Genomic DNA, 22,926 nt, shown 5'->3' with positions numbered 1-22,926 from the left:
ACCTACAGCTACACCGCTACTAGCAGGTGCAGCGCCATGCAGGCTCTCCACGGTGTGAACATCCTCCTGGGGTTTACAGAGATGGTTCTGGGATTCGTCACCTCCATCCTCTGCTGTGTCGGCATGTGTTCCTCTAACGACGTCCAGCCGGGGGTACGTCACTCTTCATACCTAATATAGATGTCAATAAATGACACGTTACGTCAATGAAGGTTAGACATCCAGGTAATGAGATACACAAGGAAATACTAGTAGTTCCTCAAACAACTGGATATATACAGAGAGAGAGATTTTAAAAACTATCAGTCGTTTCGAGTAGCATCCACTACTTTTCATTATTATTGAAAAATGTGATGAAATTTAACGGTTTGTTTCCGTAGACGGTGATCTACCACCATGCAGCTCCAATGCAAGCGCCAGGGGGCGTGGTCATCATGCACAACACAACAGGTAAGAAATAAAGACACACAAAATTTCGTAATGGAAGTGATATGATATGTTAAACCTATTTACCAACATATCTCAAATGCCAGCAGCTATTATTAACTATATGCGCGTATTATGTTTTTGAAAACATGAGGTGAATTTGAGTAGTTACGCATACGCATACGCGTTTGTAACTTGCACCTCATACATTTTATGCTATGTACTTATATAGTTTATGCTCATAAGTTACATATGTCTCCCCAGGCGGCTACCCCATGCATACAGCAGGCGTGACCTACGTTGGCGGCGGTCCACAGCCGGTTGTTATGCAGCCTGTACACCCGGTAGCCCCACCTGCCTACACGTACGCCAGCGGACCGATCAACCCTGCCGTGGTGGTCAACACACAGTCAACCATCTGAAGCAGCAAATATACAGTCTGCTGATGCGGCCTGTCGCATCCAGAATCGTGCCTATCTAGTTCTATGCCTGAATGGGTTAGGGGTAGGATCAGACACATTTCGGAATAGTCTCCGCGTACCCAAGAACGTAGATTTGCCACATACACGGTTCTTGATACAACACAGCCTTTTGTATGCAGAACCGTGCTTTTAATACAGAACCGTGCTAAGCCAAGGTTCTGGATAGTCCGCACGTACGCAAAACCGGGGCAAATTTGCACTCTTGGATACGAGGAGACTATCCAGACTCGTACGCAACTGATCCTAACCCAAACACGTTTTACTAAAAGCTAATAGCTGAGATCTGGATATGGTACAACACATATGTGCCTCAAGTTGATTAGCATGGATTTGAAGTCGATGTTTTGTTTATTTGTTTATTTTGAATTTTACACATGATACAATGGACACGGAGACAAAACAGGTGCCATAGAGATCGCATTTACTTAAAGTTGTCTCCCAACTGTTGCACGGTGAACTGTGGTTCAAGCAAAGCTGCGCATATATATATATATACAAGTATTCTGCATTAATTAGTTCCCTTTGTGATGTTGTACATGTTGTTATTTTTTTACTCAGAACTAGCCAACATGTATGTTCAATGCTTACAAACTTGCATAGCTCTCTTTGAGCTTTAAGAGTGTAACGTTAGTGTTACTCAAGTTTGTTGATACTGATTGTATCCGAATCCGCTGTCTTTGTGAAAAGTTGTGTTACTTGTCTACCTATAATACTTTCAATTGTAGAAGTGACGAGGATGCAGTGTTACTAACCGTTTGAAGTTTGAAATAATCGGTGTCTGTTATGCTGTGCATTGCCTGTAATCAAGAAAGCCACATTTATATGAATAATATTGCCTATCAAAATTATGTTTACCGTTGCACTGCTCTTTCTTCTTCCTCTTCTTCTTCCTCTTCCTCTTCTGTCACCATGGTAACATGTGCTGATGTGCGTGTTTTTGGAATGATTAAAATCATCAGAGTGAATACGCTTTTAATACGCTTGTTATTTCTTGTGTTATTCATTGAGTCACGTAGCGTATACAAATACCCACAATGCACCTCCTGCGCTTTGATTGAAATAGCAGAACACAGCGTGTATTTAGAACATTTACAAGGCGAGGAGGGGCTTAAATAAATAAGTTTGATAGATAAGCCTCGATTGGCTAGTGAGAGTAGCCAATCAGAGAGTAGCTATCGTTATAAGAAGTGAGATTAGAAGATACATATTTGTCCTAGAAGTAAGTCGAGACCTCGGATTCCAGGTATGTGTCACGTGTAGTTATAGCTCTCTGTAGATTGTAGTAGATTGTACAGCTTGTAGTATCTCACTTAGTATCCATGCATCCTTTAACATTGTAGCTAGACACATTGCAACTCGTACATCTGTAACTCTAGCAAACCCTTGACTGTTCAGTTCTTGATTATACGTAGAATTGTTTAGTTTACTTTCGGCTAAATTATCATTTCCCAAAATAGCGTTTATAATGGTTCCGTAGTTTGCCAATTTTTATGGTTTTTTTTTTTTTAGGGTATAAAGGCCATGAGTACATTGTGCTCTTTCCTTCCTTCCTGTACAGCCATGTGTTGCGGTGAGGTAGGCTGTTGCGGCGGAGGCTGTGAGCACAAGGGGACAAGTATCCTCAACCTCGGATGGGCCTCGATTGTTCTAGCCGTCATTGGGTTCATCCTGTATATGGTAGCCGATGAGGTGTACGGAGGATACCCCTTCGCTATCATGCATCAAATCAATGCTCCTATTTGGGGAGGATCCTTCGTAAGTTTGACGGCCATTTTTTTGTCTATTTGCTGCTTTAAAGTAACTAGACCTAGGCATTATCTATACATGTACCTGCTAAGTTACTTTTCAGCTATTTAGTTTCATCCCATGTGATATTGATAACACCTGATTAAACCTGTACAGCTGGATTGATACAAGGATATATTTGTAAAAATCGGTCACTGTCACCAAATTCAAGTGATCATCAAAGGTATAATGATGTGATGCTTCCCATGTGCTGTTTTTCCAGATCGTACTTGTTGGAGCCTTGGCTATCTGTGCAGGGAATAAACCTGATAATGCCCGTCTGGTGAGTAACCCTTCACACTACAGCCAGAATGTCACCAGAATGAGATTGTTAGTACATTTCTGGCTATTGGAAGTGCATTATGAAAATTCATGGTCTATTCCAAATATTTGCACCGATTTCGGTTCTCCCTTATAGGTCATACAAATATGCACATGAGTCATCTATTGGAAAATATTTAATGTACAAGTATTGAAAATTTGAAGTCAAGAAACGTTTAACATGTTTTGTTTTCTTACCTGTCCCACCTAACAGAGGATTGCACTTCTGGTGATGAGCATCTTTGGTATCTTATTTGCCATGGCGAGTTGGATCATCGCATCCACGGGACTAGTCTTTGACTGCCATGGATGTGATTCGTTTGTGCTGGGACCATGTGATCCCGATGAATTTGATAACTGTAGTGGGTTATCAGATTACTGGTAAGTATGTGCACGGCACTTGTTTTAAATGCAACGTCCATTTATCCGCCGGATTCCATATATCAGCCACTTTGGAAGCTGTGTGCAGCAACCTAGGTGCATTGTACAGTTGAGATATACAGAAGTGTATCATCAGTGGAGACCTATTAGATTTAGATGTATCTTTTCAGGATTATATGATTATAGTACAGTTCCAAACATTCGCAGATACCAAAAAAAAATCTCTGATTTCTTGTTATTCGGTTCTACAGGTACGACATATTTCCCAACTGGCGCAGTATTGACTGTGGAGGGATCAGAGCCCTCTTTGCTCTGCAGCTGATCCTGGGCCTGACAGAGACAGTTCTGATGTTTATTGTGAGCATCAAGACCTGCTGTGGAACATGTAGGACCTGCTGCAAGGGAACACAACAGCCTCCGGTAGGCATTATGTCAATGATTGTGAATAACTTACTAGTAGTTCACCAGGTTGGCAAGTGACTGTATAAGAACGTTCTTTATTCAACAACTTTTTTTACCATCTGTCACCTTCAGGACAACAGTGTTTCGTACTGTAGCTGGGTATCGCTGCTGCAGTAATACAAAAATGCGGTAGTTATGTTTACCTTCGCGGAAGGAAAACGTATTGCTCAGTTTCTTCCTCTTTTTCCTCTTCTCCAAACAAATAAAGTTCAATGATCTGGTCCAGACGTCTGTCACCATGGTAACTAGTGATGTAGCAACACCCTGTGGTGTTGGGTTACATTTTGTAGCAAGACAGAGCTGGAGGGGCTGGTCACCATATACTAGTATTATATATAAATGTGTTTGAGTAATAAACATAGCAGTAGTTTGGTAAACTAGAACATATAAAGTTAAACATTATACATTTGCTTTGCAAATGTACATGTTACCTTTCTACTTCGTGTTTGGCATTTGTAACACTGCACCAGGGACACCTAGTAGAACCCGCTGTTTCCCCGAAGACGGTGACAGACGGTCAACTTCTGTATATTTCATATAACCCATAATCTGAACAGTGAAGAACACTTAGTACTAGTGATGTTCTACATCTGTCAGCTTTGTTCTTGTATACGTATTTTTCAGACTCAAGCCATGACCTACCAGCCTGGTCAACCTGCACTCCAACAGATCTAGGTGCAATCTGGGAACTATCCAGAACCTCACGCAGCTCATCCTAACCCTAACACTGCAGTACCGTTAAAAATCTTAGTGTAAAGTTACGGTTCAGGATATGATTCGGCCAAATGACAACACATAATATTTGTGCCTCGTGTCAATCAGATAAGCAGCATGTCGATCGCTTAAAATGAATTTTAAAGCCACGCACACTTATATTAATGACATTGCTTGTTATGTATGTTTACCTTCGCAGAAGGAAAGCATTTCGTTTTCTTCTTCTTCCTTTTTTCTACTTCCTCTTCTTCTTTCTCTTCCTGTTCTGTCACCATGGTAACTCGTGCTGTAGCAGGAACACTGTGGTGTTGGATTACATTATGTAGCAGGACAGAGCAGAAGAAATGGTCACCATGTACTAGTATATGAATGAGTTCGAGTAAGAGACTAGACCAAGCGGCTAGGTAAACACTATGCACTTTGCACATGTGATCTTTGTAGTTTATTGATCGTTATCGTCATCATGATTGACATTTACTGACAAATGTTTTATGGAATGATTAAAAGCATAAGATCGAGTGAATACGCTTTTACGTCTGGTGTTGTTGAGTAAGTCACACAGAAAACGAAGTAGCCTTACAAAGGCATGCCGATACATCTGGGATAGGATGTCACGTAGAGAAGGCTATACATAATACAATCGATAATGCATAGGTCCTGCCGTTTTGTTTGGGGTAGCAAAAGGCAGTATGGATCCGCAAGGTTAAGGAAATGAAATTTAGGAGGTTCAACGCGTCAGACTTTAAGATGCAGATAGAATAATTGAATGTGTATGCTTGCAGCTTGGATTCAGAGTACAATCTACCAACCATGAGAAAATCAAGTTCCCTTGTAGAGTTAGCCCTCTTTTGTATGGCGCTACGGGGTACGTATCATGTTACCGCCAACGCACAGTTGTGTGAGGCAGGTAACGGTATCTAGCCGCCAACCTACAAGCTACGGCCGAACAAACATCATATAATTCAACTTATACAGTGTCACACCTGGCACATTCCAGTCTACCATTCAGTACAGTTCTCATCCTGCTGCCGTGCACACAAGAACCTCTGCAGCTTTCTTAACTATTGTGCAGGACTACTTTGTGCCCGAACTACTTGTAAATACGTTATGCGACCTTGACTAGTCACAGTGTGTAACGTCCTTGGTGTAACAAAGGACCTGCTCTTAAAGACTTACCTTCGACTCCACAGGCTAGTTTGGACCGACCAGGTAAGATTCTGTTTTTAAACTTCCAGACGTGGTTGTCATATTAAACATCTTCAAGATTTCCGTGGATCTTCCTTCCCTTTTAAATCAAAATCAGAATCTGCAAGTAAAACGTTACGTCATCATCAGTGATGATAACTCAACCGTTCGCAAGGACTGCACAACGCTTAAACATTCTTGAAGTGTCTTGATCACATCTGTTCTGCAAGACCAGTGCTTTCGTGATGATCAAAATTGGGAGGTTAAAATTCATGAAGTCGTCAGCTGGCAAATCAGCATTGGTCGCTTCAACCTGAATAGTGAAACGTCATTTAAGAATTACTTTCACTTTCATTTTTGGCCCCTAGCCTGGCTGCCATCCGTTTTGTAATCCCGGGGCTCCTTGCACTTGCTACCCCTAACCGCAAGGCGAGTACAAAACGCATGGCACCCAGGCTACGTTTCGCAGCTTTTTGTGTTGTGTTTTTTTAACATGCAGCCACATGTACATTGTGTTCTTTCCGTCCTGATATATGATATTCTCCTTACACAGCCATGTGCTGCTGCAAGGGAGGTTGTTGTGACGGACGCTGTAAGTACAATGGACCTTTAATCCGCAAGCTGGGCTGGGCCTCGATTGTTCTAGCCGTCATCGGCGCAGTCGTGGCTGCAGTGGCAGACGGGGTGTACGCAGGATATCCCTTCGCTACTTTTCTTCACATCAGCGCTCCGATTTGGGGAGGAGCCTTCGTAAGTTTGATTTTTTTTTCTATGTAATGCTTACAGGTGTCTGGAGCTAGGGATCACTGTGTCTTCTTCTTATTCTGTTCGGCGACCACCTTCATCTAGTTAAAGATATACTGAGATATACTTTTCAACAGTAGCACTTGTATCTCGTTGCTATCTAACTCGATACTTTCCATTTGATGTTTTTCCAGATCATAATTACTGGAGGTTTGGCTGTCTGTGGAGGGAATAACCCTGGCAGCAGTAGTCTGGTGAGAGATCTTAAATAGATCTTGTTCAAGTGTTCAAATTCAATACTAGAATCTCTTCACAGTAGAGACGGAATGAGAAAGAATGTACCACGATCCTGGCTGTTCGAAGTGTATTTTGAAAAGTGTATACGTACTCCTAATATTCGGGCTTATTTCGGCTCCCCTTTGAATGTAATTGTTGGAATGCTGTATGAAGATTCAAAATTCGGTCATACTGCCCCTCAAAATTAAGTTTTGAGCATGCCCACTACATCCTGGCAGGCCGCAGGTATGGGCACAAATATTAGAAATGCAGTGAGAATTTCTGGATGGCACTTCGAATATTCCGGAATGTTCATGTCCTTGTAATGTCGACAAGGATACAAGTCGTCTGTAACTGTATAAAAATGCAAATAGTGAACTTGCAGTAATGTAAATAATAAAGTCAACAAACTTCTTACATGTTCTTTTTTTTTCACCTGACAGAGGACTGCACTTTTGGTGATGAGCATCTTTGGCACCTTATCTGCCATAGCGATTTGGATCATCGCAATGGCAGGACAAGCCGTTGATGGGATTTCATGTGGCCAGTTCGTGCAGGGACCACATACATGCCGCGGTCAAACACTCAAAACATGTGTGGGCGGTGTGTGGGAAGATAACTGGTAAGTCTGTGTACCTGTTTTAAAAGTAACGTCCTTTCACATCCAATATATCCGCCACACAGAAAAACAGTGTGTTTGAGAGATCTCCGGTGCAGTACCCCAAGACCCCAAGTTCATGACCCCATCACTCAAATGAAACCTAACCTCAAATGACACAATTACCCGGGTATCAATGGCACACAATCAGTTTACGTTATCAAAACAACTTCTAGAAAAGTGGAACTCGCTGTCACCAAGTACAGTAGGGACATTTTCGTTCCATAGCAAAAGTACCGAAGTAACGGGTTCCTTTCTCAGCACTCGGTATACAGAGGTGAGGCGGCTTCCGTCCTAGATCTCCAGTGCCGAAGTTACGTCAACACTTGGTGCCCAGTGTCGGCGGCTTTAGCACTGGAAACTCTAAATCGGCAAATCAAACCTTGTCTTTAAAAAGGGTACCGAGATGCCGCCTTTGAACTCTAACACTTATATTTTTGAGATCGTACCGGCCGGGAAGCAAATTATAATCGGGACGACAGGGTGATCGGCAGGACAATATTGCAAGGCTCAGATCCTCACATTTTTACAAACATAGACTTGGTCTACGATACTGTACTGTACGCCGCGCGGCCGACGTAAGCACCAGAAGCCCAGTGCCGAAATGATTTGAGAACTCGGCTCCCAGCGCCAAGAGTCACCGAGCACTGGAACGATCCAGTGAAGAACCCGTTACTTAGGGACTTCGGCACTTGCTATCCAGTGGTGAACGGCCTCCGAGCACTGGTAGCGAGTGCCGAGTGGAATTCAACACCGGCTATCCAGTGGTGAACGGCCTCCGAGCGCTGGCTATCCAGTGCTGAACGGCCTCCGAGCTCTGGCGAACGAGTGCTGAGTGGAAGTTAATAGCACCGGAAAACGAGTGCCGAGTCAAGATTCAGCTCTGGAATTCCAGTCCTGACGGTGTTTCAGCACTGGAACAAAGCTGTTTCTGCACTAGAATTCCAGTGCGGAGATTTCTTCCGCACAGGGCCCCGAGTGCCGACGCCACTTTCCCCATGAGTTCCGCACTGGGCGGCCAGTGAGGAACCCGTTACTTCGGTACCCTTGCCGTTCCATAGCTCTAAACAAAGTTTAGAGTTAGATGTTGAAGGGTTAGATGTAACAAGTCGTTTGGTGCCGCCGCGCCGCGTGCCTGTGAAGCTAGTGTGTTACGCCGAGGGTGGTTATACCGGCTATACAAATACAGTATGCGTAGTTATAGTAATTCATCAACAAATTTTGTTTCGCTCTAAGCTTATCATACAGGAAAGTTCCAAAATATTTGCAGATACCTGATACAATCTGGGATATCTGAAATATCTGAAATTTCTTGTTATCCCTTTTTACAGGTACGAGCTCTTTCCCGACTGGCGCAGTGTGAACTGTGCAGCGGTCAGGGCCCTCCATTGGCTGCAGCTGATCCTCGGCCTGGTGGAGACACTTCTGATGCTCATCATAAACGCCAGAAGCTGCTGCGGAACCTGGACGAACTGCACCTGCTGTCAGGGTACACAGCAACAGCCCCCGGTAGGCATGCAGTATGTCATGATTAGGTCTGCACTGCGAACGTATGTAATTTCATCAGGTTGACTGTATAAGAATGTTCTTTTTTCGACAACCTGTGAGTTTTTACATCCAACCTTTCGGCGATATTTTAGCCATCTTCTTCAGGGCAACAAAAATTTGTAATGCAGCTGTGTGAAAACATTCTACATACGGGACAGCATTTAAAAACTAGTACTGCAGCAGAGATATTAGCAAAACCAGTAATCTCGGTATATTTTACCCATATAATTTGAGCAGAGAAGAATACTGGTGATGTTCTAGATATGTCAACCTTGTTCTTGTACTTTTCAGACTCAAGCCATGACCTACCAGCCTGGTCAACCCGCACTCCAACAGATCTAGGTGCACTCAAGGGACTATCCAGAACCGCACGCAGCGGATCCTAACCCTAGCACACTCAGTCAGGCCAGATTAAGACCTAAAAGCTGGGCTATATGCACGATTCCCATATAATACAGCCGACTGGCACCATGTATGTGCTTCAAGTTGATTGGATTCGCAAATGAATTTGAAGTCGACGTTTCGATCATCGAGTTCTTGTTTGTTAATTTGAGTTTTTCATATGGTACAATGAGGGGAAGGCAAAACAGACGCCTTTGTATATACAAGTTTTTAGCCCGCGCTTAAACGTTTTATGACTAGTCAACATGTATATGTTTACTGTTTATAAACTTCCATAGCTCCCTGTGGACTGTAAGAGTGTAACGTTACCCAAATTCGTTGATATTGATTACGTGTATATATATATTTCTGTGGTAAAAAGTTGTATGACTTGTCTACCTATGAAGTGACGATGATGCAGTGTCATTATAAGTTTGAAGTTTAAAATGATCGGTGTCTATAGTAAAAAAAGTCACACTTATATAAATGACATTGAAGGTAAACTATTGTTTTTGCTCTGTTTTACCTCTTCTTCTACTTCTGTTACGTGGTAACATGCTCTATAGCAGACACGCTGTGGTGTTGGATTACATAATGTAGGAGCTGCTCACCATAGTACATGCATATAGCGTTTGAGAAGGAATAGACAGAGTAGTACTAGTAGTTTGATAGGCTAGCGCTAGACCATGTGGTTAGGTAAACATTGTGCATTTCATTTGTCAATGTTACCTTTCTAGCTGACATTTACTGATATACGTGTTTTTGGAATGATTAAAAGCATAAGAGTGAATACGCTTTGTATTTCTGGTGTTATTGGCTGAGTCACTTCAAAACGACGTAACACGCCATACATCTGCTTGAAGATGCCACCTAGCGAGGTTGATGTGAACTGCACCGTCAACAGATCCGAATACCCACAATGCACTTCCAGCTACTTCAGTAGCAAGGACGTGACGGACTAGTAGTGACGGACAGACTTGGCCTTGAAGAATTGTCTTCTTTTGCCGTCGGCCCAGTGTTTTGACTAACCAGGTAAGGTTCTACAGCCACCTCCAGACACTGTGGTGTCATAACAGCTTTACTTTTTCGACTGATCTTCGTTATAAGGCCTTATAGATAAAGTTTCTGCAAGGTAAACGATCATCTTTACATGGTACACAGACTAAGACAACGCCCATTATTAAGTATCCTCAACACTGCTAAGACAGAACCAGAGCTGGTCTCTATATTGATATATAAAGACCTGTTTTTGTCTCAATCAGGTTTGTAAGATTCCTCTTTGCATCTCAAAAATGATTAGTATCGCAATAAATAAATGAATATGCTAAATCTGCTACATTGAAGTTGAACATCCGGAGGTCCCTACCTCCATGTTGAAATTTAGCAGAAATACCCGATGATGCGTGCAGTGCACACAGTGGGTATAATTTGGGCAGGGTGGTGACTCTTGTTTTACTTTAACACCTAACGTTTTATACTCTAAAGTCATCTGGTCACAAATTTTTTAAAGAATATTAGGACGGTCACAGTGACACTTCCACATGAACAAAGAACTTTATAATTACAGTTAACTTTCACTTTCAGCAAAATAAATGCTTTGACTGATTGATTGCTTGCGTGGCCATATATGCGTGTACATTTTGTTCCAGTACTCTCCAAGTCCAAGCTTTTAGAGGTTTAGGCTTTGACTAATGCTTTGACATGTTTTGAAGGGCTTTTAATAATAATAGTTTTATAAGGCTTTCTTAAAATTACTGGTATCTTTTCCTCCCTTGAATACAGGCGCCCTGCAGCCCCAGACAATTATACTGTCTTTATACCAATATGATAAAGATACTGTCTTGTAGTCACCAAAGCATCTGCTTGGAGATTATTTTAATTTCATATTATTATTGTGTTCTTTCTATCCTGTACAGCCATGTGCTGCTGTGAGGGCGAGGCAGGTTGTTGTGGAAAAAGCTGTAAGTACAAAGGACCCTGTATCCGCAACCTGGGCTGGGCCCTGATAGTCCTGGCAGTCATTGGTGCAATCCTGGCTGTGGTGGCAGACGGGGTGTACGCAGGATACCCCTTCGCTATCGTGCATCACATCAGCGCTCCGATTTGGGGAGGAGCCTTCGTAAGTTTGACTGCCTTTGTTTTTCCTGTCATATATAACTGTTGCACAGAGACACTAATAGGAACTTAGATAAGGAGAAGTAAAACTTTATGTGTAAAGTGTTAGTACATGGTTTTGTACCATCTTCAGTCATACATTCTGCACTCATTGTCTGTTTGCAACTAGCCCTAGGGCATGAACTTGAAATAAAGAATTTTAATTAAGAATTTTTATTAACTAACCTGTTGCTTATCCACCGTGATGTTTTTTCCAGATCATAGTTGCTGCAGGCTTGGCAGTCTGTGGAGGGAACAACCCTGACAATGCCTGTCTAGTGAGATCTCTTACATGTTCAACTTCACTCGCTTCCAAATATTTGGGCCTTTCCCTTGAATGAAATACAATGTATTTTGAATACTGTAGGAATATTCATACTGTCATACATGAAATTCCAGTCATAACTGCAGTTAGATTAAACTTTGAGGTGCAATTCAATATTTGTTCACTTCGAATTTACCTCAAAAAGTTTTGAGCATGACCAAAAATGTGTACTATATCATGAATGCAGTGAGAATTTCCAGAAAGCACTTCAAATATCCAGGTACATAAATGCCTGTAAATGTTGACAAACATTCAAGTAAGAAGGGAGCCTATTTTTCTGTTCTTTAGAAATGATGCTGTAAACAAAGTAGCAATGTACAATGTAAGTCAAGAAACTTCTAACAAGTTTTTTCCCCACCTGACAGAGGATATCCCTTCTGGTGATGAGCATCTTTGGCATCATGTTTGCTGTAGTGATTTGGATCATTGCAGCCGTAGGTATAGGCTCTGATGGTAAGCAGTGTGACTGGTTTATGCTGGGACCATGTGATCCCGGTGATCATTACTGGACCTCTAACTGTGGTTGGTGGTCAGATTACTGGTAACTATGTGTTCATTCAAATTTACCTGCCAGATTCCATATATATCAGCCACTGTAAAAGCTGTATTTGTGTTTGAGTGCAGTATATACATGTAATATATAGTAGAGTGGATTCATTCCCCAAGCTAACAATATCTCACACACACATTCGACCCTCAGTAAGACATCTGGAGCCGCATAGTTGCTGTTTAGAACTTTTAATCAGCTTGTCACACTGCGTGTTTGATAGCACTTACTTCATACAATCATGATCCAGATATTGTTTAGCCAGGTTACCAGACCTATGTTAGCTCCTGAGTCTTTATCCTCTTCGCAAAGACTCGGGTGCTAAAATATGTCTGGTAACCAGGCTAGATTCCTCGTATTGTGTGATGCAATTTAATCGAGTACTTCCCTGTTGTCATATAGTATAGTTCCAAAATTTTCATGGACACACCAGAAGTCTAGAATCTAAGAGTTCTTGTTATTCTGTTTTGCAGGTACCGCCTCTATCCCAACTGGCGCAGTATTGACTGCAGTGGAATAAAAGCCCTCCATGCCCTGCAGCTGATCCTGGGCCTGACAGAGACAGTTCTGATGTTTATTGTGAGCATCAGGACCTGTTGTGGAACATGTAGGAACTGCTGCAAGGGAACACAACAGCCTCCGGTAGGCAGACTTCATGAAGTGTATATTAAAGAACTTCTTTATTCAACAACCAGTGGGTTTTTACATCTTCCATTTTGGTGACCATTATATGTGTGTCTGTGTCTGTCTGTGTGTGTGCCTGTGTGGTTTGCCTGTATGTGTGTTTCTTTGTGTCTGTGCATCTGCGCGTGTGTGTGCCTGTGTGTGTGTTTGTCTGTGTGTAGTATTCCTGTATGTGTTTTTCTGCGTGTGCGTGTGGGTGGGTGTGCCTGTGTGTGTGTTTCTGTGTGTGCGTGTGCGTGTGCCTGTGTATACAGGGTTTGACCAAGTTACCATGGTTAGGTTGATGACATTTGGAGCATTGCTTGTTTGACGACTATTTACAGAGCCCTTCTGCATTACCCATAATTTGAAAAGCACAGAACAACACTTAACATATTCTGTCAACCTTGTTCTTGTACTTTTCAGACCCATGCCATCATCTACCAGCCTGGGCAGCCCTTACCCCAACAGGTACACTCTGGAGTTATCATCATGCAAACAGGTGAGAACACCAGACTCACTAGACATGACAGATTTTTTTTCTGCAGTGATATAACTATGACAGCTTTTCTTCAGCTGTCTGTGGTTTGTATTATTAAAGAGAGGCCATGCAACTTTCAATGTCATGGCCACCAGTACAAAAACAATGTGTGCTGCAGTGTATTTTATGATGACTTCAGTGTGATCTAGTAATTTGTATCATAATGGAACTGTGTTTGACACGGGTATAAGATGTTTCTATTTTTTTCTCTTATAGTACCTGGGGCACCTGCAGGACAGCAGCCAGCCTACAACCCCCAAGCACAGGCTGGGGCATACCCAGCTCAACTCCAGCCTGGGTCGTACCCAGCTCAGCCTGGGTCGTACCCTGCACAGGCTGGGACATACCCCGCACAGGCTGGGGCATATCCCACACAGGCTGGGACATACCCTGCACAGGCTGGGACATACCCTGCACAGGCTGGGACATACCCCACACAAGCTGGGGCATATCCCACACAGGCTGGGGCATACCCCACACCCACTGTATCAGAGCCACCACCTTATAATATGGTTTCTGATCAAAAGATGTAAATGATAGCCAAAGAGGTCTTGCTGGTTTTCAAATTCATGCCGGGTTTCTCTTTAAACTGAATGATGTTTTGTTTGTTTGTTTTAAAGCATGCAAGGTTTTCTGTGTAAGCCAGCCTGCATTTGTGTTTTGCTACCAGGTTTTTAAGGGTTATAAACATTATGTTCTATTACTGATATACAATGGCCCCTCACGTGACCATATCACGTCTCCAGACACAAATGACATGAATTCTAACATAAGCATGGCTTGAGCCAAAACTTCTTGACAATTTTGAAGCCATATTAAATAAATATATCAATAGGAAACTAGTAACAGAAAAAAATATATTACGCAGATGAAAAAATATTACAGTTTTGTACAGCATAGGAGTGTGAGAATAGCCTTATTAAAAGATGCTTATATGTTTTATAATGTATGTATCAGATCACTACAGATGGTTGTGATGAGTGAAGTTGATTTTCTTCCATTGAAAGATCTGGACCAACTGTGAACAGTATTATTCAGCAGATTTATTTTACTAATTATGCCTGATGTACATGTAATTCAGAAATGAAAATGTGCGGGTTTTTTTTGCACTTGAGGTAATCCATTTAGTTTAAAAGCTGTGTATGGATCATGGAATCAAGTGCCACAGTCAAAACCAGACCTATCCATGGTTCCTGATAGTAACAAATTGGATACATAGAATGAATATTTTAAAGCTTATTGCAAGGAAACCTACAACCATTCCAATATACATGAATATATTGATGGAACAATCAATGTGAGATAAGAAAATATGAAGAAACACTAACAAATGCTGATGTAAAAATTATGTAACTTTTATGTATAATAAGCTGAGAGCAATTGATTCGATAAAGGTTTTCTGCTGTCACGTTGCATCTTAAGATGGTGACTTGTCTGAGCTTACACATATACCAGTATGTGTTATCATGTGTCTTAACAGTTAGAAATTATAGACATCTAATGGAAACAGCCCAGGGCAAGACTCATGTTGGCATTCATGTTTCAAAGAGTTAAAAGGAAAGAAAACATTCAGGGCATAAAAATGACAAAGCCCGGTACTATAATATAACACACCTCTGTTTATTAAGTATTTTGGCATGTTCAAATGGTGCAACTACATAAGTAGGTGTGGCTTGACTTTCTTGTGATCTGCATGACCAAAAATGATAGTACTACATTGTAATTGGTCCTCTGAAAGTGAACAATTGTGGTGAAAACAAGATATAATGCTAAAAATGTTAACTGTATAATAATAATATATAATAATAATATAAAACATATGATAAATTTTGTCTATGTCTGACTTTAAAGCAACAGTTTGAGAAGACTTGCTTTAGAAGTAAACAAACATTTGTTAGTGTGATTGCTCCTTTTACCATACATGATCATACAATTCATCCTGCTGACACTATATAACGTGGTTGGAAATGTGTGGATTATGACTACTTTCCAACTTTTAGTATCAAATTCCAACACTTCATAGGTAAGAAATCTCACTACCAGAGTATAGCAAATAAGATAACATTTATGAATAATGAACACGTGAAACAAGATTCTGAAACTTTTATGAGATACAACTTACAACCATGCAAATCATGGTTTGTCCACTCAATGTCCAATATGTCAGCATATGTCATAATACTGGCATTAACTTTACGCACATAAATTATACCAGATACAAATTTGACACGCCATGGCATTCTTGATATAAGGAAGATAAATTTTAAGATACATGACTAGAAACACATGAGGTGGTCCCAAATGCAAAATCCTTATTTCTACAGCACCCTTCAACAACAGGTAAAACACAAACTACCAAGACTGACATGCAAACGCTACAAACATTTTCAGACAAAACCTAACCCAACACTGGTGTGTTCCTAATGAGAAAGTTCACACGTTATACAATGTATAAAGTATCTCTGGAGAAGACAAGTGATTCTGGCAACATATCTTAGTCAAAACCTGAAACACTATTCCACACACAAGTCTAACAAACCTCACATAAATATTAGGCTGGTACAACCACTGATACTGACATTATACTGGACTCGGGAGACTGGAAGAACATGCACGCTACACACATGTACATGGTCCCTGAGAATTCAACATGCACCTATGTAGTCACACTTTATTCATTTTGATATTTGGATCACAGTCAGTTTGGAGACCGTTAGGTCTACCAGACTGTCTACCAGACTGACACAATTCATTCAGATTACTCTCTTTTTGTTACTTGACAGCTTAGCTAAAATAAACCTTAGACATCAACATTAGAGCTCGAGAAGACAAAATATTGCTCTAGTTCAACTGCTATTTTGATATGTTTCTTGTAAACTTTGTATGACTGCACTGAGATACTAAAGATTGAGACATGCACTTTGGATGAGAAATTCACTACCATCAAAATATATCAAAATCATTTTCCACAGCGAGTGACATGATTATTTTGAATTCAGAGTTTGGGAAGGGTGATTCTCCTCCCATGTTACCTGGTCTGCTGATTACTCAGCAGAAACATCACTTTGCACATGCAAACATTCTACCAGAGCTTTTTATCCAAAACAAATTACTAGTAGGTACAGGCCCGAATCTTTGCCTGTATTTGGCCAATGTAAATTATACGAGCAGCCAACATCAGTTTTATTGGTATGTTGTTGTCAACTTGTCATTGTCTGAGGGTTTACATATCTTAATCTAAAAATGAGAATTTTCAAGTTTTCCTGATGTTCAAGTCCAAAATTGTCATTTTTCAGAGATGCAGTTCACCTATCCAGAATATAAAAAATGGTTTCCACTATTTTGTACAGGTACACCAGGTTAGTACCCGTACCTGAATAAATTTTATAGGTATTAGGTACAAAGCCCTAATTTTACCTGCTGATTACAGGAATGACTACCCTTGCCAATCAGAGTGGATGTAGTTCCAGCAGGCCTTTAGACTCAGAAAGGGACCAGGAACCCAACCCTGTGGTAGAATTTTGACAGCAAGTTTCCTTCACGTCATCAAGTATATCATCCCAAGGCCCGTTATCGCTGATCTTCTCGGATGTACGTATTGGCTTGCCCATATCCTGGTTATCTACAGGACTAGGACACCCATCCCTGATTGCATTAAGGATGTCTTTTGCCTTATCCACACCTGATAGGAGCCCACCATGCACAAACCCCATGTACCTCTCATGAAATGCTTCCCCACCAAAATACAGCCTTCCTACTGGGGCCTTGTATTTATCGGTGCCGTCTCGAAAGGCACCGGTAGGAATGCGCGTGAAGGCACCGAGATACAAGGGGTCCTGGGACCACCTGCTGACGAATATGTCCACCGGAGTGGGGACGTCTTCTCCGTACAGGTTCCTCAGGATCTCCATGATTTCCGATGCCACAGTGCTGTTGGGTAGTCCCTCCACTCTCTTGGACTCCTCTCCCGTAACAGTCACGGCGAGGATGTTGGTCCCAGGTGGGTGGCAGCCCTCGGCTTCCATATCCTGCATGACGGGGTAGTACCCCCTCTTGGGGTGCGCATGGAAGATATACTCCTTCCCGTCCCAGAACTTGAAGGGAAACTTGAGGAAGATCTTAGTGTAGTGGCACATCTCCACCTGGTAGATCTCCTCCAGCTTCCAGTCGGGAAGTTCTGGGGTGAAGGAGATGTGGTCACTCTGCAGCACCCCCAGACTGAACGTGGTCAGGGCATACTCCGCTGAGTACTCTGACCCATCGCTAGTCCTCACCACCACGCCCTGATTGCTCCACTTAATCTCATCCACGCGTTTGTTAAACTGTAGTCGGGGGTCCTGCTTGCAGAGGAAAGTTCTCGCCATCTCTTCGACGATAAAGCCAAAGCCACGCTGGTCGGTGACGAAGTATTCCTTGTCGTCGAAATCCACGAGGGTTTCTTCCTCTTCGTTCTGGAGGAGGGAGGTGACGTCTGGTGTGGCGCCGTTCTGGAAGTCGAAGGAGAAGTACTCGACTACCTTGTCGACGGGTGCGATGGCCTTCCAGCCAGCCAGACGCAGCGCCACGCGGATGGAGGTGTCGTTGCCGTCCTCGTTGATCTTCCTCTCCAGGATGTCGTGGGCGTGCTTCCGCGCTCGCTGCAGGTCGGCGAACCTACTGACGGCGTGCTCTGTCACGTCTGCACCGTTGTTGTCCCGGACCACCATCTTGGCGACATCCTGCACTTTCCCCTTCAGGTCCAGTCCCCGAGCCAGCTCCCAGACGGGATTTCCACGTATCCCGTGGACCCAGTTAGCGCCCGCTTCAATCTTCACTCCCCCGAAGTCGACAAGACGCATACGCCCACCAATCCTGTCTGATCCCTCCAGGATGATGAAGTCTTGCACCCCATTGTCCTGTAGCGTTTTCGCTGCTGCGATGCCTGATATTCCAGCTCCGATGATGATAACTTTAGCACTGGTCCCTCTGAACTGCTGAGCCATTCCCTGTCCACCAAGCCTCCAGACAGCTCCTGTAGTCAAACAGATTTAAGTCATCAGACACAAGCAGAATCTTGTGAGTCAAATGGGTTTGCTGACAAAGTCGAGAAATGTCAAAATGTTCGGCGCCCAGACTGTTTCCTTTCAGACTGCCAAATTGCAAGTGCTTTACATTCTTTCTGTCAAGTGGGTGTGTGAGGGAATTTCAGAAATTTTTCTAAAAGCCCTGTAATGTCAACTCTTCATTTTGAGCCCTGTAATTCTGACAACTTTTGTCCAGAGGAATATTTCACTATTGACAAGGACCAACAGGCATGAGTGCAAATTGCCTTTGTTTGTTTTACCAAATTCCTCAGCATGTTTTACCGCCAGTCCAAACCGGACTACCCACCCCTAACATATGATTATGGCATTCAGACCCTGATCTATTACTATACTATAGTATTAGAATATACATGCTAGAGGATGATAGCTGAATAACTTTAATCATCAGTATATGTATTACAATCTTACAAATCATTTGACCCACTAAAATATATGAGAATGATATGGTTTCATTTTTTTAATAAACTGACCTACTTATAACGTTATAACGTTAATATTATATGCACGTGTCACCCCCCTCCCCAGACGAAGCAAAATCCACAACTGTCGTATATCATTCTCATTTATACTATTAAACGTTAGTACTCCAGGCTATTTTCACCGTCTACAGGAAGAAACTAAATTGGATTTCTGACTGACAAAATAATTTGTCACCATATTTATGAGTGTAAACCATTTCAATCCGTACTATTAGATCTTGTCATGATTGGCGATCCGTGCATGAATATTTTTGTGGCGAAAGTCTCTTCTTCTAGATTATGAAACACAAAGGGGTGAGTATACAACGTTATATTGTCCAGTCACAATAAAATAAAATAATGTTAAACAGTGCAAACACTAACCTCTTCTCACAAGAGCTTTGTGCCTTGCCTTTTGTAGTAATGATTTAATGTGGAAATTTCTGGCGCCCGTCCCGTCCGGGGGTTGCGAAATCTTTTCAACTGGGCCACATACATCCGGTAAGGCGACAGAATACAGAAAGAGTAATTGTTTGAAAATAAAAATATGGTTTGAAAGAATCATATTCTTTATCAAAAATATCATAATCTTAACGATATCATAAAGTATTTTGCCACCATTATGCAATTTTCAAGTGTCATTTATTTGTTAATCGTTTGCGCGGTTTGTGTTTTGTCGCCCTATTGTAGCTGAGGATTGCGTCATCAGTACCAAGGTCAGAGGTGAATTTGGCGAAAAACCTCAAGAACTTTGAAATGATGTGAACTTTGAAAAGGGTTTAACTTGCTAAGGGAGGGGATATGTGAATTGAGGAATGGGGATACTAAACAGCCACCCTGGACGCTGGATGCCCCCATTTTCTAATCTTTCTATGCATCCTTGCAGGCTCATCCTTGCCCTCAGGCCAATTTGACACAAAGTGGCTCCGTCGACTTCTGAGAAATCGAAGCCTTCAGTTTGGTATTATCGCCCTATTTGCTCACATCATAATGCATTTTCCCCAGTTTTGCCATCAAATTCACATTAACTTCACATTAACAACAAACTTTTTATGGTAGCCAGATTTGAATAAACTTTTCAGTTTCAGCAGCTTGTCTGTTTTTGTTTCAGTTTTTAACTTGACTTGTTACTATTCCCTTTAGTCGAAAATACACGCGGTTTGCAACAGATGACGATGCATCGACGGCAAGTTTCAACACTTCACTACTCTTCAGCATTCTGCGCTGCAGCGCCTTCTGGCGGGGTATCTGATGATAACAGCAGCTTTTTCGTGAAAAAGTTACCTCTGTGAAAACGCAGCTATTCTTTTCGGTGTATTTGTTTGTCTGTCTGTCTCTTTGTGTTTCCGGATACTTTGAACAGCAATATCTTAAGAAGCTTTGGGTGGAGTAACATTTGGTAGGTGGGTACTGGGTCAAGGTACTGGTCTTTGTAGGGCAGAGGTCAAGGTCGATTATGGGACTCCTTGCAACTTTTTACGGAGGTACATGGAGATATTTAGTGTCTTGTTAGTTTGTGCAAGGACATTTGTATATGTATAGAGAATATGTAATATAATGTCCTTGGTTTGTGTTTTCTTCGTCTATAGATAACCGGCCAAAGTAAGCGTTACTGTTTCCTTCATGATAAGGTGGCCAGCCATTTTTATTTTTTCCAGGTCACCTCCTTGAAGCGGTCTAGCACTTCTATCCTACTATCTACCAGACTCCAGTGGGTGGCTGGGAAATAGTAAGAATTCGAAATTGGACAAATACTGGTAATATGCCAGAGGACAGTTACCCAGCCATTGGAGTACACTTTCCAACCCACGTAGTGTGCTTCCATGTCCGGCTCAACTCCCCTGGCATATTATACAGTCCATTTGCCCAATTTCTGCTATTTCCCAGAAACCCACTGAAGTCCGGTAGAGACTGCTTTTATCCACTCTTCGTGCGTGATCAGAATGTCACATTCTAAATTACATACACATCTATGCGTGAATATATCCCCACTTGGTAACGTTAATACCATGCCGCCCTCCCCACTTTCCATGTCCTTGGGCACAGTACCTAGATAATTCATTCACAACAGCGTATGGGTGGTGGAAATTTAATCAGCCCCTATGAAAGGACATTACGCGTTACATAACCCAGTGAATAATCTCATCAGGTTAGTGAATGAATAAGTTCATTATTCATAGCTACTTATTTAAGAAGATAGAGCCATTGTTTGGCATCTTCATCAGGGAAAATATGACTGGTTTACTGTGCACTGAAGCTAGATGTTACTACAGCTGGTTACTAAAAGTAAATTCTATCTATGGATGCCACGAAAAGGCTCGGCCCATATGCATGAACAAAACGCCCCTCCCCCCAGTTACGAGTTAATAGAAAACGACATGTGGATAGTTAGTGCCCGCTGATTGAATCTACAGGTGGATGTGATTCAGCATATGTCCCAGCACATCATGTAATCATAGGAGACAAATAGGCTTTATTGAAGTCATGCTGTGGCGGACCAAGCCAGTCCGGGTAACCATATTAAGGTTCTTTATTGAACATCGACAACCAGTGAGTTTTCACCGTGATCTGGTGTTTCTGTGCCCCATCAGTGCTGTCACTTTCAGGGCAACAGTCACTGGTTCTGAGTCATTGCTGTCCTGAAGAAGGGGACAGAAGGTCACTGAAACTTCAGATGTAAAGGCCCACTGGTTACTGAATATACAACCTTCTTATACAGTATCTTGGCCGCTTCTTACATCATGACCAGTGTCCATTCCCCCATTTCAAGCAGATAAAAGGTTGTGCCAAATAAAATTTGGAGCGTTCGTTGAATCAATTTCAACATATGATTGGTCTTGGGAATTTCCAATGCCCTGGAAATCATATGCAGCAGAGAAGCGGTGATAAAGGCCCGGCGGCAGTTCCCATTTGACAGAACAGTCACTGCTTGCCCGAGGGATGGACTGATGCGGCTTATAGTAGTATTGAAGCGATCGATGTACTTTCGCCAAGTCCAGTAGACGCGACTCATGAATAGTGACATTTATTAATTTACCTACATGACCAGGCACTTCTGCGATACATTATCCATCATTCTCCGTATGGAAGCAGCTATGATAGAGGCGAACTAACTAGATTATGGGTATTCAAATTACTGAGGAGGAAGCTGTGATTCCATTTTAATCTACTCAATTGATTACATGGAGTCAAAAGTTCTACTGAAAGTAACGATGTTTGAATCCGACGGATGCATCAATGTCGACGTCTCATTGAATCAGTTCCCATCCCCGAGTGAACTGTGATGGAAAATATCGTCTGCCACAGTGATGGGCGCAGACTTCACACTCTTCACAAGCCGTTGCAATTATGTTCTCAGTGCTTCCGTGTCTGTATACTAGATTGTCTCTGGAGGACGCCCGGGTCCTCTGACGACGCTGCTTTTCCCCCTCGCCACTCACAGAGGTCTATGAGCCATCCAGTCTAATTGTTTAGCAATTTGGGGTAGCCGCCCCCATCTCATTATGTCATATCGCCCGGAGGGTTCTAATCAGCTAGATTGCCGAGGAGTTGCCGGTAATTATAGGCTCGGGTGCGCAGGATGAGATTAGTATTCCCAGGAGCTTTCAAGGAGGTGTTTTGCTGCATATTTCTTTCCGAGTGCTCTTAAGTTAGCCTATTTAATAACACCGTGATGCTATCTAAAGGCGAGGTCAGATTCAGCAAGTCGTCGCAAAATTTTGATGCCGCAAAATTTTCAAGATTTCGTGATAGAATTAACCGCCGACGAGGATCTAAGATAGCATTTGCAT

General features: G+C 42.2%; 5 protein-coding genes across 6 annotated transcripts in view; 4 read left to right on the top strand and 1 right to left on the bottom strand.

The window, feature by feature from the left end:
* The window catches only part of LOC109467837, a 4,422-nt gene extending 2,541 nt beyond the window's left edge, over window positions 1-1,881 (top strand). For both annotated transcript variants that reach the window (XM_019765924.1, XM_019765923.1), the window contains 2 exons: window positions 381-450; window positions 691-1,881. In XM_019765924.1, the coding sequence (XP_019621483.1) occupies window positions 381-450; window positions 691-848 (228 nt within the window). In that variant the 3' untranslated portion in view covers window positions 849-1,881. The remainder of the gene's footprint in view (window positions 1-380; window positions 451-690) is intronic.
* Window positions 1,882-2,137: 256 nt separating this feature from the next.
* Window positions 2,138-4,532, top strand: LOC109467769. Its single transcript, XM_019765821.1, has 6 exons — window positions 2,138-2,151; window positions 2,467-2,663; window positions 2,917-2,976; window positions 3,229-3,395; window positions 3,647-3,815; window positions 4,482-4,532. Exons 2-6 carry the CDS (start codon window positions 2,469-2,471, stop codon window positions 4,530-4,532), a joined length of 642 nt encoding a protein of 213 aa, XP_019621380.1. The 5' UTR covers window positions 2,138-2,151; window positions 2,467-2,468.
* A 925-nt stretch (window positions 4,533-5,457) lies between these two features.
* Window positions 5,458-10,162, top strand: LOC109468002. The gene is made up of 6 exons (XM_019766200.1): window positions 5,458-5,780; window positions 6,310-6,506; window positions 6,695-6,754; window positions 7,220-7,398; window positions 8,766-8,943; window positions 9,274-10,162. The coding sequence occupies exons 2-6, from the start codon at window positions 6,312-6,314 to the stop codon at window positions 9,322-9,324; spliced, it is 663 nt and encodes a 220-aa protein (XP_019621759.1). The 5' UTR covers window positions 5,458-5,780; window positions 6,310-6,311; the 3' UTR covers window positions 9,325-10,162.
* Window positions 10,163-10,269: 107 nt separating this feature from the next.
* On the top strand, window positions 10,270-15,092 carry LOC109468001. Its single transcript, XM_019766199.1, has 7 exons — window positions 10,270-10,395; window positions 11,280-11,482; window positions 11,736-11,795; window positions 12,208-12,383; window positions 12,863-13,031; window positions 13,479-13,554; window positions 13,810-15,092. The coding sequence occupies exons 2-7, from the start codon at window positions 11,282-11,284 to the stop codon at window positions 14,124-14,126; spliced, it is 999 nt and encodes a 332-aa protein (XP_019621758.1). The 5' UTR covers window positions 10,270-10,395; window positions 11,280-11,281; the 3' UTR covers window positions 14,127-15,092.
* A 102-nt stretch (window positions 15,093-15,194) lies between these two features.
* LOC109468000 (polyamine oxidase-like) lies at window positions 15,195-19,630 on the bottom strand. The gene is made up of 2 exons (XM_019766198.1): window positions 19,520-19,630; window positions 15,195-18,604 (listed from the first exon to the last, which is right to left on the bottom strand). Exon 2 carries the CDS (start codon window positions 18,573-18,575, stop codon window positions 17,043-17,045), a length of 1,533 nt encoding a protein of 510 aa, XP_019621757.1. The 5' UTR covers window positions 18,576-18,604; window positions 19,520-19,630; the 3' UTR covers window positions 15,195-17,042.
* Window positions 19,631-22,926: the final 3,296 nt, after the last annotated feature.

The sequence above is a fragment of the Branchiostoma belcheri genome, unplaced genomic scaffold, assembly GCF_001625305.1.
Source record: "Branchiostoma belcheri isolate BF01 breed outbred unplaced genomic scaffold, Haploidv18h27 scaffold19, whole genome shotgun sequence".
NCBI classification, from domain to species: Eukaryota; Metazoa; Chordata; class Leptocardii; order Amphioxiformes; family Branchiostomatidae; genus Branchiostoma; species Branchiostoma belcheri.
The sequence above is the reverse complement of the archived record's forward strand: the minus strand, read 5'-3'. Positions and strand labels throughout refer to the sequence as shown.

Excerpts from the sequence above, each read along its gene's own strand:
- LOC109468000 (XM_019766198.1), bottom strand. The coding sequence starts at position 18,575 with ATGGCTCAGCAGTTCAGAGGGACCAGTGCTAAAGTTATCATCATCGGA.
- LOC109467769 (XM_019765821.1), top strand. The coding sequence starts at position 2,469 with ATGTGTTGCGGTGAGGTAGGCTGTTGCGGCGGAGGCTGTGAGCACAAG. Across the intron at positions 2,664-2,916 it reads CTATTTGGGGAGGATCCTTC|ATCGTACTTGTTGGAGCCTT; the intron begins GTAAGTTTGACG and ends CTGTTTTTCCAG. Across the intron at positions 2,977-3,228 it reads AACCTGATAATGCCCGTCTG|AGGATTGCACTTCTGGTGAT; the intron begins GTGAGTAACCCT and ends CCCACCTAACAG.
- LOC109468002 (XM_019766200.1), top strand. The coding sequence starts at position 6,312 with ATGTGCTGCTGCAAGGGAGGTTGTTGTGACGGACGCTGTAAGTACAAT. Across the intron at positions 6,755-7,219 it reads ACCCTGGCAGCAGTAGTCTG|AGGACTGCACTTTTGGTGAT; the intron begins GTGAGAGATCTT and ends TTCACCTGACAG. Across the intron at positions 7,399-8,765 it reads GGTGTGTGGGAAGATAACTG|GTACGAGCTCTTTCCCGACT; the intron begins GTAAGTCTGTGT and ends CCCTTTTTACAG.
- LOC109468001 (XM_019766199.1), top strand. The coding sequence starts at position 11,282 with ATGTGCTGCTGTGAGGGCGAGGCAGGTTGTTGTGGAAAAAGCTGTAAG. Across the intron at positions 11,483-11,735 it reads CGATTTGGGGAGGAGCCTTC|ATCATAGTTGCTGCAGGCTT; the intron begins GTAAGTTTGACT and ends TGTTTTTTCCAG. Across the intron at positions 12,384-12,862 it reads GGTTGGTGGTCAGATTACTG|GTACCGCCTCTATCCCAACT; the intron begins GTAACTATGTGT and ends TCTGTTTTGCAG.